Here is a 22,589-nt window from a genome sequence, read left to right as displayed (position 1 = left end):
AAAAGAGAAAAGCCAACATAAAGCACCAAGTTCAGCACCAAAAATCACTTTTGGATAAAGCATATTCCATGATGTTCTCTGCTGCTGAAACCTAAACGCCTCTTTTGAAATCCTGAACTGAAGTCATTTTCAACTCAACGGGCATCCAATCAGAGCAGAGAACAGGTTCTGCGTTATGGGATAGCTTTGTGGAAGAGGCCTATTCTTCCTAAAAGCCGCTGTGAAAACACATAGTCTGGGGCACAGGGTTCATTTACTTTATCATCAATTACCCCTTACAATCGCCATTAATCCCTGAGCCGGTGACCCGAAAATGTTCCGTTTGATGGCATTAACAAAGGTACAATACTGGCGGCATCTGTGCCACAACTTTACTTTCAGTACTGTTGCACAGTACTTCAGCCAGTCATGATAGTTTGGACCAGACCAGATGTAGAAAGGTTACATGGGGAGACTAGCAATATGCCAACAATGACTGCTGTGGTGTACAATAAAAAATATATACATTTAAAAAATGTAAATAAAATCACTGCTCAAACACTGGTTAAAAGCACAATGGAACAAGGCTGAACACTAATATCTCTTTGAAAATAAACCAGGACCTTATGTAACTTAGAAAATGCTTAACTGGTCACTTGTTCTATCTTCACAAAACATACAATATACAATGCAACCCAGCTATAATCTCAAGGAAAATACATGCATATTAGTTGGGTTATAGCTCAGATTATTTCTCTCTGTTCCTGAAAACAAATCTAACAGCAAAGCCAGTGCAGATAAAAGCAGTCCTGAACAGTGTCCTGTTATTTTAATACAAGTGCTGAAAATAGATCTGAAACAGTAGATCTAAAATAACTGAGTGATCTGGGACATGCTGAATGTTTACTCCTTTTGTCAGGACATGACAGTTACCGTAGAACTGCAATAATTCTTCACCATGCAAACACAAATACTGTACCACACATTCAACGTTTTTGCTATTAGATTTTTCTCAGCCCTCCAATTAAAGTGGATACATAAATTCCCCAGCTAGTTTACTCACATGGATGAGTCCTGGGATGAACTCCTCCACTATCAGCTAGGATCCCAAGGTGGCTCGGCGTTGAAGTCAAATGGCTCTCGGTATAGAGCTGCCCCTAGATCCTCTGGGTAGTTGTTGTACACCTGCAAAGGGGCAGATGAGGACGTGAGGCACAGCAGATTCAGTCAATGATCAGTCAATTGTTTCCCCTGCTAACACATGTTCCAGTGGTACTCCAAAGTACAATCAAATCTGTAAATCTGTAGAGGAAACTGGGTTTTTTCCTGGCTCCAAATGGATCTTTGGGTTATGACTACACACATTAGCAATAATAATCCAGAATAGAAAGGCATTCCCGGATTTCCATATTTTTCGCCATTTGACAAAGACGAATTGTAAACTCGAGTTAACGAATACCCGCATAAAGCACTGATACAGAAAACAGTATTTACATGCTGTACTTAATATGTGTTTTTTAATGTGTGAATTGTTAGTCTGAGTTATTCTGAACCAACCACCGGAACTGATGCAATGATGGCCAGATTAGCAGGTTTGAATACATTAATTAGCTACAACAACACTCTTGCCCCGTGTTATTTATCATGCTACCCCTTATAACCACGTTTAACTACAACTTAACATTCATTACCAATTACTTCAGAGTCAAATTCCTTGTTACTGTAACAGCTTGCTTTCAATTCATGGAGCACATTAGCATTAGTGTCCGCGGTAGTTACACAGTAATATACGATGTATTCCTTACGCAGTAATATACGATGTATTCCTAGTACCAACATGTTTTATTAAAAACAAAGTTTTTTTTTAAGAATGCTACTGACAACAACGTTATAGCTAGTGTGTTTTATTTAGTATTTAGCTAGACAAGGACACGTTACTCAGTGCATTTAGCTAATAACATGCTAACACTCATAGGAAGCTAACAGCGCGGTTAGCTAACGTTACTTACGTCCGCTGAAAACCCAAAAGAGGGGACAGAACGCTTTTTCTTTTTAGGCGGAATTTTTAAAGAGTGGTGGGGAGACTAGAAGAGAAAACGATATTTGCCATGGAGTAGTTCAAGTTATTGTCGTTCGACGTTTTCTCGATGGCACCTATAGCGGACCATTTGTTACAACCGAGCAGACGACAGCAGCGGAGGGCGAACGGCAAGACCGACCCACAGACAGAAGCGTCATATTAATGCTGACACATCCGGTTTAAAATGTCAAAATAAAACCCACATTAACCGACATATTCGTTTTGAGTAACGGAGAAACCGTCAGAGTGAAATTAAGCAAGAATTACAGCTTTTATTAACATTTTCCGGTTTGGCTCAACTGAAGTATGGTGAACTTGACAAACACTTGCTCGGAGCTGTCAAACCCTCACGCAACGCGATATTAGAGCTCGCATAGGAAGATGTGGAGCATTTATTAACATAATTTAAAAAATCATTACTGACCTGCAACAGCCACAATAATAACAGTTAAAAAAAAGATTATTTTTTTCTATGCTGCAATATTTTGTGCACACAATTTACCTCATAAGACTTTGTTGTTACACTATCTCTTACCGTACATCACTAAATCTCCATTTGCACTATTTGCCTATTTGCACTACTCTGCCTGGTTTACACCCAATGTCATTTACCCATTATATTGTATATTGTATAGCTTTCTTGTTATATGTAAAATTGTATTGTATTTATTTATTTAAATTTTTACTTTTTAATTATTTTACCTGCATTTTTTAATCACTCTTATATTTAAATGTTCATTTGCTTTTTTATCTAGGGATTGAGAGTAACGTAGTTTCTATTCTCTGTATGTCCTGTACATGTGGCAGAATTGACAATAAAGTTGACTTGACTTGACAATTTGAAGACATTCTAACCAACTGTAAAAACAAAAACAAAATAATAAACCCCACAACTTTGTTGATCTTAGACTATATTTATAACAGAATAGCTATAAAACCTATGCTCTGTGGTAAATAGGTAATTTCCCAAAAATTACCTGTGTTATGTCTTCACTGGATCCCCCATGGTTCAGTGATAAGGACAAAATATTGTCCAACAAAGGTGGCACAGTCCTGCTTATTTTCTCTAGTCTCAGTCAGCACTCGCAGACATAAGCCCTAGACGCAATGGCTAGATGGAAACATGCATTTTGTCCTAAAGTTCAAGCTCAGACTATACTTTCCCTTCCTTTTGCCTTTGTTGTTGTGAAGTTGTGAAGTTGTGCCTGACTCTGAAAACGCTTGGCATGAGGCAGTTTTTACCCCCTCCAGGAGATAAATTTGCATGTCTCCCTCCTCAGAGCTGAAGGGGGAGGGTGCAAAGAAAAGCTCGGCAACTGTTAGCTGAAGGGGAAATCTTTTTTCTGGGGCTGTTTGGACTCTGTGCTTACATTAAACATAGGAGAAAATACCCCTTTATAATTAAAATATAAAGTGTTTTACTGCACAGTATCAGCATTTCAAGGCTTTGGGATTATGTTTGCCATTTCTAAAATAATACAAATAGGTTATAAAAATACAATTTATTTTCAACTATGTTCAGAAAAAATAAAAACAAGTATAGGAAAATAATTTTCAAATGCAATCCACTAATGTCTGTCTTCTACTGTATCTCTTCAGTCTGTGACCCTCATAGTTTAATTTTCACTTCATTTTTACAGAGTGACATACAGACACAAGTTCTCCATACCTGCTGTGAAGTTTAGGATCCAGGAATTTGTGACCTAGGACTACTGTTCTTGTATGAAAACCCTGTTTACCAATTACAAAGCATTATCCCTTAAATCCCCAGCACCCTGACTGACCCACATCATATTTTTCTTATTTCACAGCAGTTCATGATGTCTTGTTGTTGTTGGGATTTTTTTCTTCCACATATCTATAAAATTCCTCAGAGTGTTAGATGAGAGTTGAGTGCTCCTCGGGGGAAAAATAAACAATAGCAGTGCCTGTTTCACTAATAAACCTATTTCGTGGAGTCCATTGTAAAGGCTGCGGAGGCGATGTACTGCGACACAAAAAAGTTGTTCCGTGTTTTGTGCCTGTTCTCTCTAACACTACACGAGTTATGTATATATAAGGCTAATCACACATAGCATCTAAAGTGGCTTCCAGTAACGCACAATGTTTGATTTCCATTGTTTGGATCATAATAGCCATCGCTGCCGTTGGGTATGCGACAGGGAGACATGTGTACCACCCACTGTGAGGGCAAATACTCCAGTGGCTGCATTGTGCAGCAGGAATTCTTATTTGCAAACATTGCAAACAGATTACATCAATGGACCGATATAGAAAGACCCTGAATCACCCCTGAGTGACCAAGGCAGGCAAAAAAAGGAATAAACAACATGTTCCAAGAATCAAAAGGTCAGACAATTACATACAGCCAACAATATTGATTCCCTTCATTTTTCAAACAGAAGAAGTTGTTATGGGTATTTGTTTAATGAATATTCACAAACAATTTGAATTTGTTAAGAGAATATACACATTATCTATTAATTTTCCATAACAAGCCATGTGCATTTTACAATATGTAAAATGACTCATGTAAAATACACTTTTCTAGTGCTCAGCTCCACACAATTACAACCCCTATATATACATATATATATATATATATATACACATAGCATATAAATAACTCATCTTCAGTGAGGCTGTGCAATATTAACTCCCAGTCTTATATAGCTGACAGCTTTCAAATACCTGTCAGTAAATGAGTTTAAATATTGCATTTATATTATGTCAGTACATTTATGGTATTTAAGCCTTTTCTTCTTCTTTTTTTGCACCATGTGAGTGAGTGTTGTCTGTTATGCTTGTATAATCACAATGACAAGTCATAAATTTACCATTTTGGTGGACATGAATAGTTGTTTAAAAACACCATACATTAGTCGTATGCAACAGGCACTTGTTAAGTCTCTCCCGAATGGTTTCCACTCTTTTTTTTGCCAAAGAATGTTGCTAAGTAAAAAGAGAACTCCAAACAAACTTCTCCTCACACTGACCTGAATGTTAAGCAGGGAAATATAAAGCAGCTGACTGCAGGAATATAGCAAATATTCAACAGGTATATCTTTAGAAGACTTAAAGCAGCAATATCAGATTAATAAACACCCTGATACTCCTTTTTTCATAAACACCACAGCCTTAGGTCTCACATAGCACCAAGAGGACCCACGGTAGTCTTATAAAGACTAATAGATACTTGAGAAATGTTAATGCACCCAAAAATAAACTGGAAAAATGGCTCCATATTTCTGTGATATGCCATGAAATGGGAATAGTCTTTATCACTGGGCTTTCCCAGGACATGTCATGTATAACAATAGTATCAAAGAGGTGGAGAGATACAACGCGATACCATAATGGCTAAACAATAACAACGCCCAAAAAATGATGCACATTTCACCCTCATTTCCCTTCTTGCAAAGATAGATTGCACAAAAATTATTTATCATTGTTACAGAACTCTAAAATGACTGGAATACTTTTGAAGTGCATTGTTTCTGGGGAAACCAAATCATCAAGTAGTTCCCATGAATGACACTAGAAAAGCTGCTTATGTAAATGCTCTGAGTTTGGTGTGTGCATGTTAAAAGGCTACATGGGTACAAGCACACCTGTAAGCATCAGTTACTTTGGACCAAGCCGAAACAGATGATGTGGAATGTACAGTACACAAAGCTTTTAGAGAGAGACCTTCATCCTTCACTTGTAGTTCTACGACACACTTGTGTGGCCTGTACTGTTAACATGGTTTTTATTATTAGCATTTTCTAAAGAAGCTGAAGGAGGGCAAGGGGAGAGCAACACGCTTGTTACAGGAGTTTTATGCTTCTGTACTTTATGACTTGCCTCTGTTTCTGAACCTCCAGAGATCATGCAGCTGAATCTAAGCAGTAGCTGGCCTTCTGCAGACTGGCTGATTGTGGTGTGTGTGTCCCCTGATAACATCCAGGGAGACTGGCCTCTAGCCAGCTATGGGCAAACTCAACCCTGTCGTTTGATGTTGAGGGTTGGCTCCAGGCAGACCAAGCATTGTGTCCCAAAACAATGAACCCCAGACCCACTGAACTATAAACATGTCCCTTTGGGGGGCGTTTTCCTCAGTATTCTGTACAGGAGACACCCAAAGTCAGGAAACCTGACCCAGCTTTCCTAAATTTAGTTACTCTAAAGGCTCAAATGCTGCTGACTTGGCATCCAACATTGTCTGCCTTCTTGTCTAATAGGGTAATAATGAGTTTGGAATGTTGACCCAGGATCAAGTCTGAGATTTGGGGTTTATAATTAAGGAAATCTGTTGAAAATCCATTAAAACAATTATATTTTTTCTCATTAAAAAAACTTACATTAATTTTATTTGCTGTTACATAAGTGTCAAACAATCTTGGTGTTTTGTTTCAGAATGTGGCCTAGCTAAACACACTCTCTTTTATCCGGATTATAGTCTAAACTATCCACATAACTCAAGCGTTTTTGAGCCCGAGCACCACCACCAGTCAGGGTTTTCGTGGGTTCAAGCTGAGCCAGGCTGCAGTACTCGCTCACCGCCAGCTGGGGTCGTTGGTGGGTCTCCGCAGCGTGTGTGAGAGGCCTTCCGGTTCCTCTTGCAGATCAGCTGACTGGTACTGCTGTCAGGAGCTCACGAACTGTACTGAATGGCAACTATGAACGCTGTCAAGCTATAGAAACACTATAAACACCTTTATTTTCACTAACAACTGTAACGTTTTAATACCCCGGTGAGTGAACAGCTAAAACGCTATCAAAAAGTACCTGAGTTGTTACCGTTAATAGCAAAGCTAGCGAAATGGCTAACGATAGCTAATCCCAGCTGGATGCTGCTTGACCTTAACCATGTTTTTGTTTTGCCAGCTGCGGTTTATGTAACATATTGCTTATTTTTTTTATTTACGGTATTGTAACGTTAGTTAGTAGTCAGGGAGTGAAGATATGGACTGTTGGTGAAAGAGAAACGTCAGCATGTAGTTGTCTTGAATGAATTGAATGAATTGTTGCTAGTGTAGCATCACTTGCTTAGTGGGGAACGGTGTCCCTGTAAGCAAACAGTCTTTTACTTGTAATCAGACAGACAGTGTTGTTTAACTAAATGCTGAGGCTAATAATATTAGAGAAAGCACTAGTCTAAGTCTGGATTTCCTTTCCAGCTTTCTCGAGCTGCACCAGTGCTGGAAACATGACAGAGTTTTGGTTGATCTCTGCACCGGGAGATAAGACCTGCCAGCAAACATGGGACAAAATGATGGCAGCCACCACGCGTACCAACAACCTCTCCACCAACCACAAGTTCAACATCCCAGACCTTAAGGTTAGTATGGGTTTATACACTTTTCAGGACAGTGTATAAACCCTGTGCTTGCCACACTGTCCTGCTGTTCCCTCCTGTGCTGCAGTGCAGAGCTGTTACACTGTAGTAATTCATAATGATTTACCCCATTCATTTCAAAAAGTCATTTAACAATCGTTTAACAATCAAAATCACTCACCTTCTGCATCCACTGTCAAGAATAAACCGATTCTGTGTATCGGAAGCAGTCTGTACACAGATCTGTTGCCTTCATGTTGAAGCAGCGGGTAGAGGAGTGTTTTATCCACAGAGCAGCTCTGCTTTTCTGAATTGGTCACTCTCCGTGCAGAAGGTGAAGTAACCCCGCTGACCTTGGTGCTACGCAGGGTTCTAATGTCCCACTGCTGCTGTTAGCAATGCACGAACGCCTCTGGACAAAGAGGCGCCGTCCAAAGCGCACAGGGGCCCCCTGGATGTCACTGTAGGTAGACTGAACCCCAGACGTCCCTGTTTAAACACAACCCTGCTGACACTGCTGAAAAAGACCCAAATCTCAGCACTGATAAATCAAAACATGTTTAATTTTTGTTTTTGTGTCCAAAAACAGGTTGGGACACTGGATGTCTTGGTCGGGCTGTCGGATGAACTGGCCAAATTAGATTCCTTTGTTGAAGGGTATGCAACCTGTTAATTTCTGATTTGAACCGAACATTATTTTTGTCATTAAAAAGTTATTTCCTGTTTATAATGGCTCTTACTATTGACCTATTAATGACAGTTGAACACAAAACCTGCATTCCCAGTCCTCTGCCACTCTGTAATCTTTCCTCTACTTTGTAACAATGAGGAATTTCACAGGGACCTGAGGCTAGTGGGCTCTGCAGTCTAAACTTGGCAACTTACAGTTGGGTGATACACCCGCAGCTCCTTCTGTAGTCATATTTATAGCAGATGACTTCACTCTCATGAGTATGTTTGACTGTAATCTCTAGTCTTTTGGAAACATTGACATCCAAAGCTCACACACAGCTCTTAGTGCCTGAGCTCTGATATGCTTCCTCTGCTGACTGTGGGAAAGGCCAACCTTGCAACACGGTTTCACTTGTTTGCCTACAGCCTCTCTTTAACCCAGTTCCTTTTTGAAGTTTCTGCACGCCATATCTGAAAAAGAAACTGCTAAATTCTTAATTTCTTTCAGTTAAAACGTTAAGTTGATTTTTGACACTTGATATTATAATAACATTGCAAAATAGATGGGTAAAAGTTGAACATTAGTGGCTGATGTACTTTCTTAGGAACTTTTAGCCATCAAATGTGACTTGGCTCTTGGTGTTTCCATGGCTTCATGGCTGCTCTGATGAGCCATGGAACAGCGTGGTTAAAAATCTTGAGGACTGAAAGTCTGCTGTTTTATAAATGACCTTGTCAGGAGATTATCTTTACACGAATATGTGAAACCCTTTGATGTGTGCGTCAGTTTGTGTTAAATCTGGTTGGGGGAAATCAGTTCCTGGGGGTCATGTGATGCTTAGTGCATGCAGTTTGTGTTGAGATGGCATTTTTGCTCTCTCCTGGGTGTTCACAGTGTGGTGAAGAAGGTGGCTCAGTACATGGCTGATGTGTTGGAGGACAGCCGGGACAAAGTGCAGGAGAACCTACTGGCTAATGGAGGTACGCTGATGGTTACAAAACTCTCTGTTCGTATTATTTAAAAAAAAAAAAAAGGAAAATATAACTGTATTTTTAATTGGGGTAATGCAAAGAATGGTTAGCTGCAGAATAATGATATTAACTTTAGGCTGCCGTGAGATAATAAGCAGGTAATAGTGTTGCTTTTACAGCTTTTGTTTTCTTTCCCTTTAGTTGATCTTGTCACCTACATTACAAGATTTCAATGGGATATGGCAAAATATCCCATAAAACAGTCCCTTAAAAACATCTCTGAAATCATCTCAAAGGTAGGTCTGTCATTTAGGTTAGAAACATAAAAAATAATATCCCTGAACATATCTTGATGCATGCTCTGTCATCCAGGTAAGTAAATCTCCAAAAGTTGATTCTGTTCATCTGGACGTAGCGTTTTGTGGGAGAAACGTTTCGTCACTCATCCAAGTGACTTCTTCAGTCTCAGCTGACTGCAGGTTTCCCCAATCTTATAAACAGTACATTTGCATAATGACTGAAACCAGCCCACTGAAGGAACAATGGGCTGGGAGGTCTTCTTCAGTTCAGCTGAGACCGAAGAAGTCAGTTGGATGAGTGACGAAACGTTTTCTCCCACTAAAACGCTACGTCCAGATGAGAATCAACTTGAGATCTGAATTACACTACCAGTCAAAAGTTTGGACACACCTTCTCATTTAATGTTTTTTCTTTATTTTCATGACTATTTACATTGTAGATTCTCACTGAAGGCATCAAACGTATAAATAATAACATATGGAATTATGTAGTAAACAAAAAAGTGTGAAATAACTCAAAATATGTTTTTTTATTTTAGATTCTTCAAAATAGCCACCTTTGCTTTGATTACTGCTTTGCACACTCTTGGCATTCTCTCGATGAGCTTCATGAGGTCGTCACCTGAAATGGTTTTCCAACAGTCTTGAAGGAGTTCTCAGAGATGCTGAGCACTTGTTGGCCCTTTTGCCTTCACTCTGCGGTCCATCTCATCCCAAACCATCTTGATTGGGTTTAGGTCAGCTGACTCTGGAGGCCAGGCCATCTGGCGCAGCACTCCATCACTCTCCTTTTTGGTCAAACAGCCCTTGCACCGCCTGGAGATGTGTTTAGGGTCACATATCCCCCAACAGTGTCACCAGAAAAGCACCCCCTGACTATCACACCGTTGGTGGGAACCATGCATGTAGAGACCTTTTCTGCATAGTACAAAGGCACGGCAGGTGGAACCAAAGATCTGAAATTTGGACTCATCAGGCCAAAGCACAGATATCCACTGGTCTAATGTCCATTCCTTGTGTTTCTTGGCTCAAACAAATCCCTTCTGCTTATTGGTTTTCCTCAGTAGTCGTTTCTATTTGGCCATATAGGCCTGATTCGTCTTCTCTGTACAGTTGATGTAGAGATGTGTCTGCTACTGGACCTCTGGCATTTATCTGGGCTCTAATCTGAGGTGCTGTTAACTTGCGGTTTCTGAGGCTGGTGACTCGGATTAATTTATCCTTAGCAGCAGAGGTGACTCTTGGTCTTCCTTTGGTCTTCATATGAGCCAGTTATATCGTGGTTCTTGATGGTTTTGGCAACTGCACTTGGGGACACATTCAAAGTTTTTGCAGTTTTCCAGACTGACTGACTTTCAGTTCTTAAAGTAATGATGGACTGTCATTTCTCTTTACTTAGCTGATTGGTTCTTGGCATAATATGAATTCCAGCAGTTGCCAAATAGGGCTGTCAGCTGTGTACCAACCTGACCTCTGCACAACACAAGTGTGTCACCCAATCCCATTAAGAAGACAAGAAATTCCACAAATTAACCCTGACAAGGCACAACTGTGATGTGAAAACTATTTCAGGTGACTACATCATGAAGCTCCATTGAGAGGCCAAGGGTTTGCAGCGCTGTCAACAAAGCAAAGGGTGGCTACTTTGAGGAATCTAAAATATAAACATATTTAGAGTTATTTATCATTTTTCTTTGCTACATAATTCCATATATCTTGCTTCATATATTTGATGTCTTGTGATATCTAAATCAGAAAGTAGTAAAAATAAAGAAAAAAATAGCAAGGTATGTCCAAACTTCTGACTGGTATGTATTGTTTTATTTTATTTTTTTAAAATTTTATATACTCATGAGTAGCTGCAGAGTTTAATAATATCTTCTCACTCATTTAATCCAGGTCCCTCACTGCAGTTATTTTATTCTGTGGTATTTTGTTGTATTTTACTTTGTCTGTCATTAATATTTTTTGCCATGTTTTTTTTTTTTTTTTTTTTTTTTTTTAGCAAGTAACTCAGATTGACAATGACTTGAAGACCAGAGCATCAGCGTATAATAACCTAAAGGGAAACTTGCAGAACTTAGAAAGGAAGAATGCGTAAGTTACTCACATGGACAAAAGTGCACCTGTAACATTACATGAAGGCTGCAGTGCTGAGCTGGAACATCCTTTAGGATGACCGTTCGCTTCCTTTATTTTCCTCTACCTCATTATGCTTTACCTTGACCTTGTCTGTATACTCTGACTCCAAAAAGCTTTTATCAACAGCAGGACCCTCATATGAGTCTGTGTTGTTGTAATGCTATTGTGTGCCAACAGGGGGAGCCTGTTGACCAGGAGCCTGGCTGACATTGTCAAGAAGGATGATTTTGTACTTGATTCAGAGTACCTCATCACTTTGCTGGTTGTCGTACCAAAGTGAGTCAGCCCCAAGTAAACACAGCTATGTCCTGATTGATTTTGTATTGAATGAGAAGGAATATGAGCATTAATGAGTTCTGCGCTGTTTTGTTTGTTCAGGACGGGATACTCTGACTGGCAGAAAGCATATGAAACGCTTGCTGAGATGGTGGTCCCACGGTCTTCACAGTAAGTCATGTCATCCATGAAACAGATATTTTGTTAATGCCCTTATCAAGCATTTATTGTTTAAGTTGCTCTTTGTGACAATTTAATTTATTTTTGTTCTGACCACAAGTATTTAGAGACTTAGTATGCGATTAATTTACATTATGAACTTCCTATTATTATATCACTAAAATAGTACCTGACCTTTCTTCTAGTCTGCTATTTGAAGACAGTGACAGTGGGCTGTTCAGTGTCACTCTGTTCAGGAAAGCTATTGATGACTTCAAACACAAAGCTAGAGAGAACAAGTAAGTGAATGGCATTGTGTTATTATAACCACCATTCTTCCCAGTGAATATAAACAGCTCTGTGTATATAAATTATATACGTGTCACATATCTAAGTGATTTTCTTACGTATGTAGATGTGTCTTGCATTATGTTCTCACAACTGATCTTCAGACATTTAAATATGTGAAGGATATAAGCTGGTGTCTCTACACATAAAAATCACTTTCTGGTTAAATGAAACTGGTTTTTGTGTCCTCTTCATGATGTTCATAGGTTCACGGTAAGAGACTTTCAGTACAATGAAGAGGAGATGAAGGCAGATAAAGAAGAGATGACACGGCTCTCCACAGATAAGAAGAAGCAGTTTGTAAGTTCTATAGTTTTTTTCCCCTCTAATGTCATGTATTTGTTCTATTTTGTGTTTGCTGTGCAAGTAATAGAAAAGTCAAAAGACCCAAATGGTTTGGGATGTTCTAGCCCATGAGGTGCTGTTCACAAATATGTAGTACTTATATGTTGAATTATTAGCCTACTGTGCTATTCTGTTTAATTTACTGTCGTCCATGTGGTTAAGAAAAAGGTTTGGATGCTCTGTGTGTGGTAGACTGAGCATCCAAACCTCAGTCTACCACACACTGAGGTAGATATATATTCTACCATATATCACACTAATTTGTATTTGTATTGTTTATACTTGTTTTCGCTGGATTGATAAATATTATTGTATGCATATACAATCTTTTTCTTTTTGTTAAGCCTGATAACTGTGTGGATTTCCCCCCACTGTGTTCTGTGGAAGAAAACTTGAGTGTGTGCTTGCATCGCAAACAACCAATTAAAGGCTGAAGCAGTTCACAGAAATTCAGTTATTGTGCAGCCAGCAGGGGTCAGAAAGTGCTGAGTGCACACGCACCCAAAGAAAGTTTGTCAGTGGCTACAGAACACACAGCTGTTTAGGAGAGAAAGAGGATCTGTCAGCAGGACTTTTATAAAGCACTTTCATTAAAAAAAACAGATATTTTGAAGCACTTACTGTGAATGAATTTAAGATTCATGACTCCGACACATAAAACTGATGGTTACTGTTGTTCATCTCTGTAGGGTCCACTTGTCCGGTGGCTGAAAGTGAACTTTAGTGAAGCCTTCATTGCATGGATTCACATTAAAGCACTACGAGTCTTTGTGGAATCTGTTTTAAGGTAGGCCTCTTGAATAAACATCGCAGTGCCAACTAAACCAACTATTACAAAGAGAAAAATAAAAGCTAAAACCTGACACTGCTTTCCTTGTTTTTTTTCCCATTGATGACAGTACTTGTAGTTTAAACATTTTAAGTCTGAAAGTGGAGTTGAACATGTTCTGGTTTGCAGATATGGGTTGCCTGTGAATTTTCAAGCCATGCTCCTGCAGCCAAACAAGAAGACCATGAAGAAGCTGAGGGAGGTGCTCAATGACCTTTACAAACATCTGGACAGCAGTGCAGCAGCTATCATTGATGTGAGTGCTTCAATAATCCTCAACACTGAGTAGGAAGGGAAAGTAGATGCTGCAATCTCTCCATCCATCCTTGTGTCAGGTTATAACAGCTGCTCCCTCTCATGGCAGGAGCTGGTTACTGCAGATGGGATATAGGTTAAGTTGTGCAGCATTGTTTCTGTTTGTGTAATGCATTTATAATGTGACAGTGGAAAAGAAGAAAAAAAATAAAAAAATTCTTCTTAAATATTTCAAATCTAAAGTTTCATTTGGTCAAACCTCGGAACAGGTAAGTAGCACATTTGGTGTAGCTGCGTCGGTTCCATTCCATGTATTTTTTTCCAAGCATTTGGATTGTGAGGGCAAATTGGATTTGGTGTAAAGTTTCATTATATGACACACACACACAGATATTGCATTGGCTGCTCACACCCACTAATATCCTGCTTCTTGTGTTTTCTCTCCAGTCTGCAATGGACATCCCAGGCCTGAACCTGAGCCAGCAGGAATATTATCCTTACGTCTACTACAAAATCGACTGCAACCTGCTGGATTTCAAAGTTTAACACTTTAACTGATCGTTTGTCTTTCTGAGTGTCTATTAAGTTATGTTTTTTCTTCATCGGTCAAACCTCCGCCTCCTCCCACTCTCTCTCTCCCCTCCCTCGTCAGCTGCTTGAATGACAGAGCTGCATGTTCATTCCTTGTGGTGAAAAGGCTTCAACCACTTTTACAACCAAGTCAAAAAAAACCAACAACTTTTGAAATGTTTTTGTTTACAGTTTTTATTTTAAAGGCACGCTGATAATTAGCTTTTTCTCAACGTGAAATCAATTAAGGAAAATGTACTGGAGAGCTAAACGTATTTACTGTGTCATTCCATGTGTGCTGGTGTGAAGTGATTGCCATCTTCTGTAGCTGTGTTCAGAGATTTGTGTTTACATTTGGGCGATTTCATCATTGTAGCCACGGCCACCACATCTGGTATGTGTTTCTGAGATTCTGCACACGTTGTGAAACACAAATGACTGTATGTTGTCGTCTCATGTTGTGTATTTACTGTAAAACAAAAGAAATCTATATCTGAGTATTGTGTAAGCCATTGATTGAATAAATGTGATGGAGACCACAGCATTTCAAGTGATAGAGACAGAAATTACAGGGATGGTCCAGGGATGGACAGACACACCAGATGACACCGGGATTGCGGTAAGGGTTTATACCATGTTTTTGGAATCTCTCCCATTGACTTTATGATTGAGGTTCGAAGAATTCCAAGGAAAGTATCCCCTTCCAATTTCATACATTGGTGGGAATATGGAATTTGGAATCTGAATTCCATTCTTACTCTACCTGAAAATCTTGTACTGGGACGAGGTTACAATCCTCAGCCAATCACTGATTGTTACAACCCGTCTAGGGGCCAGGTCCTAGCATGAATGAGGCACTTGCTGCCCCCAAGACCCAAACAGCCACAGACAACAATCGCTTGTCATTACACGCTGTTTATTTACAAAGTAGTGAGGAAAGCAACAAGACATGAGGGGTGAAAGGAAAAGTCGTCTACAAAACTGTATATGGTTGCACTCTGTGCCCATTCATCCTTAATACCATATTGTGTGAAAAGCACTGACTGTACGTACAGATGGATGGCACAACTCAACTTCATCACACTGTACAAAATATCAAGCGCAGCCATCATTTTCTTGTAACTGAATCCATAGTCTGCACAGCAGTCGTCACGTAATGGAGCAAATCATACTACTACATACTGGAGTATGATTACAATGAACCCAATAGAATTCTATTTGAACACTTCATCCCATTGTCTTGCTCCTCACCTTAAGCCTCATCCTCTAAACTGAAATTTAAGGCTCTAACATACAAAAACACTGGTAAACATGCTCCTTTATTCACAATATTGTCGCAATTACCAGCAGATTAGACACGTGGCACTTTTCCCTCCAACAACGGCTCAATATAAGCTTTACATTATGTCAACTGATGTTAGTCTGAAGTGTTTTTCCCCGTGGTAAACAATTTGATTATATTCTCACATTGTATGAGTTTATTCACCAAGTTTCAATAATGACATTAACAGCAGCTAAAACAGTGCTTTCAAAAAGTACATGGGGCAATCCAGATGTTTTAGTTTTATTGTAGTCATTTAATCCATGTTAGTTACAAATATAACACACATGATTAGTTCACTACCAGGCCTCTGGAGAACTTCAAGACATGTTGAGAAGGTAATTTATCCACTTAAATCAGCTGTGATGGCTCAAGGACACATCTAAAACCTGCAGGGACACGGGCCCTCGTGGACTGGGATTGGGGACCCCTGTTCTAGAGCAATCAGCCCTTTTGTTGACTTTAGGCCAACTTGATAAAGCCGGTTCCTTTAGGCAACCTATAATACTGTCTGTGGACCCAGATATTATGGCCTAGAAAATTTGCAAGAATGTCCATCACATTATCTTTCAGGGTTAGGACTGTAGACAGTGTGGATACATGCCTTCTCAACTTGGTTGAGGACAGTGTCTCTCGATGCTTGGCTCCACATTCCCTTGTAATCTGTCTGGTGGGACCCGATCCTCTTAAGTGGGTCTCCCCTTCAGGTCTGGAGAAGAAAAAGGGATTTTTATCAGGCACACCACAGGCCTGCCAACGTGCAACCAAGGCTTCCATTGAGGAAAGCGTCCCAGGCATTAAAAGGATAGGACCTTTCCTATTCCTTTTTCCTCTTATATGAATGTGCTCAAAATGTTTTTGCTCAAACTGAAAATCCTACTTGCCAAATCCAAATAAACTCCCAAAGTGTCACATAGACTGAATGCAGTCATTGGCATTTTTGATACCTTACCGTCTCTCCTGTGGTTAAACAGGATTACTTCACAAAGAGTCAAATTGGCCAGCTTGGACCGGTTCTTCTTATTGGGATCATTGTTAATTTTGTTTTGGAATTCCTTTTCTGTACTTATCAAGATGCACATGTATGCTCCTCTCTTTTAGAGTCTGTAGAGGATGGGATGAGACACACACGTCCCATTTCATCTCATAAAGACCTCTGCTTCTGTCCAGATTCTTAAGAAATTCCTTGTTGTCCAAATCTAACATTTTGCTTTGTGCTCAAAAATAATTGCAATCTTCTTGAGGCTATGCCCCAATTTTAAAGGCAGCGATGGAGTTTTGTAGATGTTTTTGTCTTCATCGAAGCCATCTTAAAGTGGGGATTCATCATTAATCTTCTTTGTTTAAAAAAATAAAAAAATTAAATTGTTTTTTGTTCTTTGTTTCTTTTTTTCTGTTATGCGTTTTTGAATTTTGTTTCCTTGGTGTTATTTTCTGTAATTTTTGAAGTTAAAATATTATACAATAGAACTTTTTTTAAAAAAAAACAAAACGAAACACTCAAAGGGGGAAACCCGATCCAGGCACGGGTCCGCCCCGCTGCAGTTCTTGGTCAAGTGATCCAGTGGGCCCACTCCACAAAGTTCTCCTGTCACCTTGGTAAGAACCGCACCTGCCCATTTATACAACACTTCTTCTGGTGGCCATCTCTGGCTTGAGACGTCCAGGAGTTTGTGTCTGCTTGTCCCAACTGTGCACAGAAAAAGGTGTCCAACTCCCCGCCAGCTGGTCTCCTCAGACCACTACCTGTTCCCTGGAAGCCCTGGTCACACATCGCACTGGATTTAATAACTGGACTGCCACCATCTTCAGGTAATTCTGTCATTCTCACCACTGTTGATTGCTTCTCAAATCCTGCCCACTGCCTTGGAGAATGCGAAGCTGTTGACCAACCACGTGTTCCGCCTACATGGCATCCCAAAGACATTGTGTGTGACAGGGGTCCACAGTTCTCGTTGCGGGTGTGGAAGGAATTCTGCTCGGTATTGGGAGCCCAAGTCTTTCCTCTGGATTTCACCCTCATACAAACAGACAGACTGAAAGGACCAATCAGGAGCTGGAGGCGATGCTCCGTGTGTTGTCCTCAAATCAGTCCCAGTGGGGCTCTCAACTGGCGTGGGTGGAGTATGCACACAACTCGATGCCATCCTCAGCCACGGGCCTATCAACCTCCTCTTCTTTCCATCTCTCACGAGGTTCCTTTCACCCAGCACCATGTCCGTCGCTGCTGGTGTATGTGGAGAGCCACTTGAGCAGCCATCCTCCAGACCAGGGAGCAAAACAAAACAATGGCCGACTGTTACAGGATTGCTGCTCCACCCTTCGCTCCAGCTCAGAAAGCCTGGTTATCCACTGCTAACACGGAGTCAAAGAAGCTGGCTCCTCGCTTCAATGGGCCGTTCTGCATTGACACTGTGATTAATTCTGTGACGGTTGGGTTGAAATTGCCTGCTAAGAGTCATAACGTGTTCCATATCTCCCAGCTGAAACCTGTCTGGTCGAGTCCAGCCCTGCCTGGGGCATAATCACACGCATCTGCAGCTGATCAGCCTCATCTTTGGGAGCTACTTATCAGAGTAACTGAGCTCCCATCGACGCTGCACCAAGCACTGCCACTTGTTTAATCAGCTCATTTTAACCTCTACAGTCTTTTCTTTTTACTTTAGTAAACTCTTAAAATTCAACAGACAGCTGGTGCTTAGAATTTCTGGACAGGCTGGAGTCTTCATGATCAACCTGGGTGGTTCAGATGCTGCTCCTCTTGGTGGATGTTGCATCTTCAAAAAATAAAAATACAATAACTGAGACTTACAATGAAGTATCGTTGCAACTGGTTTACTGAACCTTCTTTTCAGTGCATATACAGAACAGGAGCATCCATTTTCTACTGCCTCCTACAGGACACACTCTTCTTCCACTTCCTTACACATTAATGTAACACAGAACCACTACTGCCTCTCCTGGCATTACCATTGTAACAACACACTCATTCTGTTTCTTTCAGATGAATAACAGGAACTTAGGATGTAGGTATCTATGAATAATAACTATTATGCATACTCATATATTTATATAACCACTAATTTCTTGCGATACCACAGTGGAAATGCGCATTTCTCGTTCCTCCTTGTATAAACAAGACTTTTTATGTTAGTTTTAATTCAAAATTCACAGTTAAAAAAATCAATACAGCAGGGTTTGCTGATTCAGGAAACAGTGAACATTCAACATACAGAAATATAAAAAAGTTTAAACAACAAAATTGTCTATCAGCTAGGACTGAAATATACAACAAATCCAAAAAGTAAAAAGATAAAACTCTAGGAACAAACTAAAGGACAAGGCCACTTTTATATATTAATACTGTCCCAAAGCTTTGTGGAGCAGGCATGACTGGACGGAAATCTAAAAAAAACCCCACAGCTTTATCGCTTGAAAGAAAAAATATCAAACTAAACAAGGAGAAACTGAACATTACACACACAGAGGAAACCACAGCCAAAAGGGTGATCAGGACAACAGGCAGGGGGGAAGAGAGGGCTTAAATACATAAGGAATAAGAGGGAGAACAAGAAACAGGAGGGAATAACAGCTGGGGCTAATTAGACACAACAAGACAGAGGAAGCAAAACTAAACACACTGAAAATGGAACACAACACTGTCACAATAAAACAGGAAACACTGAAACGTAGACTGACACACCAGCTTGATGTTACAGGCCCCACTATGGTGGGCGCATAGCCAAATTACGATCCTGTAAAACATGAGAGAAAGTGAACGCAGGAGACACGCTGCTGTTCGCCAGGTCAATCTTGCCAGAATGAAACACCCAGTCAAATGACCCAGAACCTTGACAAATAAAGACCAAAGAAGAATACAAGATAGCTGACAGGAAGAGGAAAAGAGACCAAGATTGCAAAACAGGATGCTGATAGTAGGACCCTGCTGCTATGAAAAGATAAAGATGTTCTAATTCTGGATTTTAGATGTCTTTTGCTAGTACAGAAATTACCCGTCTCCCTCTCCCTGTCTCTTTCTCTTGCTTTATAGGCAGTCATATTAACCAGTCAGTTTGATCAGACATTATGATGCTACTAAGCTTAAATTAGCAGTTGCTTTTCTTTCTTTTTCTTTTGGTTCATAATAATAATAATAATAATAATAATGGATTGGATTTACATAGTGCTTTTCAAGGCACCCAAAGAGCTTTCATGACCAATGTCTTTCTCCCAGTTATATATCTTCACCTGTATTGTACAGTTGTAAATACATTTAGAAATAAATGCATAACACATCTAACCCTGAATAATAATTTATCATTATGAAATACCCAATGACAGAACACAGAGCACATGCATTGTTAATATAGTCGTAACCTGTAGGGAGAGGTGTTTTACATAACAAACACAGCAATATAACAGTAGTCATAAACAAAGCTGCACACTGCGGCAGCATTTAATAGATTTAATTTAGCAAACCTTACGGCAGACATGAAGGCTACAAATCATTCAGGGTGCTTTCTTAATCTCTTATTCTCCATTATGTGCTAACTAGACTGGCAGTAATGAAATCCTCTGTTATTCATGAAGCATAAATATCTTTGGTAAGAAGTACATAAGTGCACAATGGTGTAAAAAAAAAGAGAGTGCTGATAACGTGAAATAAGGTATTGATATTAAACCTTGTGAGTATGACAGTGTCAACAAGTATGTCAGGTGTGCTGTGAATGCTGGGGTGCTCTTGTTCTGGATGTTAGACGCTCCCAATATGTGTTGGTGATGGGAGTCAAAGAGGAGGTACTGGTCCTTGTGTGTGGGCTTCCGGTAAACTTCAAGTGTTGAGGTTTCAATGTTCCCTACAGACAGTCCAGCAATAAGGCAAACAGTTATCCTTTATGTCTTCCCTGGTGAACTTTATGTTTTTATCCCCAGTGTTGATATGAGCAGTGAAGGATTCTACTTATATTTTGCATGGTTGGATCTTAACAAGGTTACAAGTAGAGCTTCAACATTCAACAAGAAGAAATGGGAGTTAACAAAACATTATTTTGAGCACGGGGCTGCAGCCTGTTTCATTTCAAACACTGTTTTCAATAAACTGCATGCTCAAAAAATGTTCTTGTCTCACTCCCATTTCTTCTTGTTGCATGTTGAAGCTCAACCTGTAACCTTGTGAAGGTCCAACCATGCAAAATATGATTTTTTGCCCTTTTTCAGGTGGTCTTAAACTTTTGATAGGGACTGTGCTTTCATTAACAACAGCAGCCATCTGCTCTGCATACAATTTTAAAACAATTAAAATAAAAAGATTTAAAGTTTTCAAAAAAATGAAAAGATAAAAACATCAAAACAGAAAAACAGTGATAGATGATGCATCTGTTGATGAACTGTGATTTATTATATACTTTTTTTTTTCGGTAGCAATCAGTCAGACCTAGTAAAACTTTTCTTTTCTTTGTTTTATTTTATTTTATTTATTTTTTTTATTGATTTGAGAAAACATCTAGTTTTCCACTCAGTGAAATAGAGTTACCCGTCCACTGCACAATCAATAAAATTCATCTTCTCACCCAGCATCAGGCAGCCACCATTACCGTGTATGGCACTGGCCACAAATAATTTCATATTGTAATCCTTATTTCTTTATTGAACTGAAAACCTACTTTTATGGTTCCGTCAACAGAATGAAACAAAACTGACAACGGTACAGGTGCTTCTCCAAAGGCTACAATATTGTAGTCTATACTTCCTCTGCCATACTGTTCAGGTAAAATTTTACCAATTTTTATGTTTGACAGTAGTAAAAAATACTCTGTCATTCTTTTAGGATGAAATTTGGTTACTTTTCTCAACGTGACTCAAACACAGTGACTTAGCAGAGTATCTACACACTATGTTCCCCCCAGTCCCCAAAAATCCAGGCACCTGCCCATCTTTCAGAGATCATGGGAGAATCTGATACATGATGAATGATGATACATGGTGCACATGAAGAAGAGAGTCAGAGGATGGTTCTAGAGTCGGTGGCTTATCACTGTCACGGTGCTGAGTCTTTGACACAGTGTTTGGAGTTTTGTGTGGATTTATTATTTTTCTTTCTTTTGCGTTAAGATTATTTAACTGTACAAGGCTTGTCCAGTTTAGTTCTTTTGGTCTCTCTGACTTTCAAATAAAACTTAATACTTACCACACACATGAAACAACAAAATAGTTGAACTCAGAGTTTCACAACTTTGCAAAATTCTGACAGAGTCATACTGTTGCAATACAAACTATATACATATCCAAATTTAGTCATCTTCAGCCTGCAGAGAAATTCAACAGTCTTTTTTGTAATGACTTTGTAATGATACAGTGACAACAACAGTCAGCCCCCCACCCCTTGCACAGAGTTATATTAACCTGTCAAATCTTTATTAGGTATTTTTCTACAATCAGTCCATCCAAAACCAACAAGACAACTTTACTTAAGGTACATAACCTTTGTTATTTTGCTGCAGGATCTGTTAGGCAAAAATGTTAACCACTAAACTCTGCAGATACAGATATATTTTGATTTAAATAATAAATGACGCTAATCAATTAACGTTAAGTAACTTGACTTTGTGAAACTTCTTGCTTGTAATACAGTAAAATACTGTAAAATGTTGGAATTAGGTCTTTCTTTAAAGCACTTTGGAATGGATGAAATATTTTTATTGAACAATACCAAAGAGTTGAAAACATAAAAAAAAGCATTTTACGCACATATTTATCATGGTCCAGTCAGTGCAAAGGAGCAAAATGACCAAGGTGCAAGTGTTTCATTTAAATATTAAACATCTAGTTGTAATTTATTAATATAAAAATTAAATATAAGTATAACATGTATAAAAAATTAAAAATGACTTTTAATTACATTTATGTCGTAGGTCTCAAGACAATGATGGAGTTGATCACAAACTCCCTCAATCAAATCAATTCAACTGCTGTACCTGATGGAAATGGCCATATATTTAAGTATCCCGGGTTGAAGCAACACC

General features: G+C 39.3%; 1 protein-coding gene across 1 annotated transcript; it reads left to right on the top strand.

Moving 5' to 3' along the window:
* Positions 1–6,626: 6,626 nt before the first annotated feature.
* On the top strand, positions 6,627–14,790 carry LOC102291244 (V-type proton ATPase subunit C 1-A). The gene is made up of 13 exons (XM_005930135.3): positions 6,627–6,795; positions 7,222–7,382; positions 7,969–8,036; positions 8,947–9,032; positions 9,225–9,319; positions 11,328–11,419; positions 11,642–11,740; positions 11,843–11,911; positions 12,106–12,198; positions 12,454–12,547; positions 13,282–13,379; positions 13,551–13,677; positions 14,124–14,790. The coding sequence occupies exons 2-13, from the start codon at positions 7,251–7,253 to the stop codon at positions 14,220–14,222; spliced, it is 1,152 nt and encodes a 383-aa protein (XP_005930197.1). The 5' UTR covers positions 6,627–6,795; positions 7,222–7,250; the 3' UTR covers positions 14,223–14,790.
* Positions 14,791–22,589: the final 7,799 nt, after the last annotated feature.

Source organism: Haplochromis burtoni, unplaced genomic scaffold, assembly GCF_018398535.1.
Source record: "Haplochromis burtoni strain Fernald_Lab_line unplaced genomic scaffold, NCSU_Asbu1 Contig_130, whole genome shotgun sequence".
In the NCBI taxonomy this organism is placed as follows: Eukaryota; Metazoa; Chordata; class Actinopteri; order Cichliformes; family Cichlidae; genus Haplochromis; species Haplochromis burtoni.
The sequence above is the reverse complement of the archived record's forward strand: the minus strand, read 5'-3'. Positions and strand labels throughout refer to the sequence as shown.

Coding starts and splice junctions, on each gene's coding strand:
- LOC102291244 (XM_005930135.3), top strand. CDS start 7,251: ATGACAGAGTTTTGGTTGATCTCTGCACCGGGAGATAAGACCTGCCAG. Junction 8,037..8,946: donor TTAGATTCCTTTGTTGAAGG/GTATGCAACCTG, acceptor GGGTGTTCACAG/TGTGGTGAAGAAGGTGGCTC. Junction 9,033..9,224: donor GAACCTACTGGCTAATGGAG/GTACGCTGATGG, acceptor CTTTCCCTTTAG/TTGATCTTGTCACCTACATT.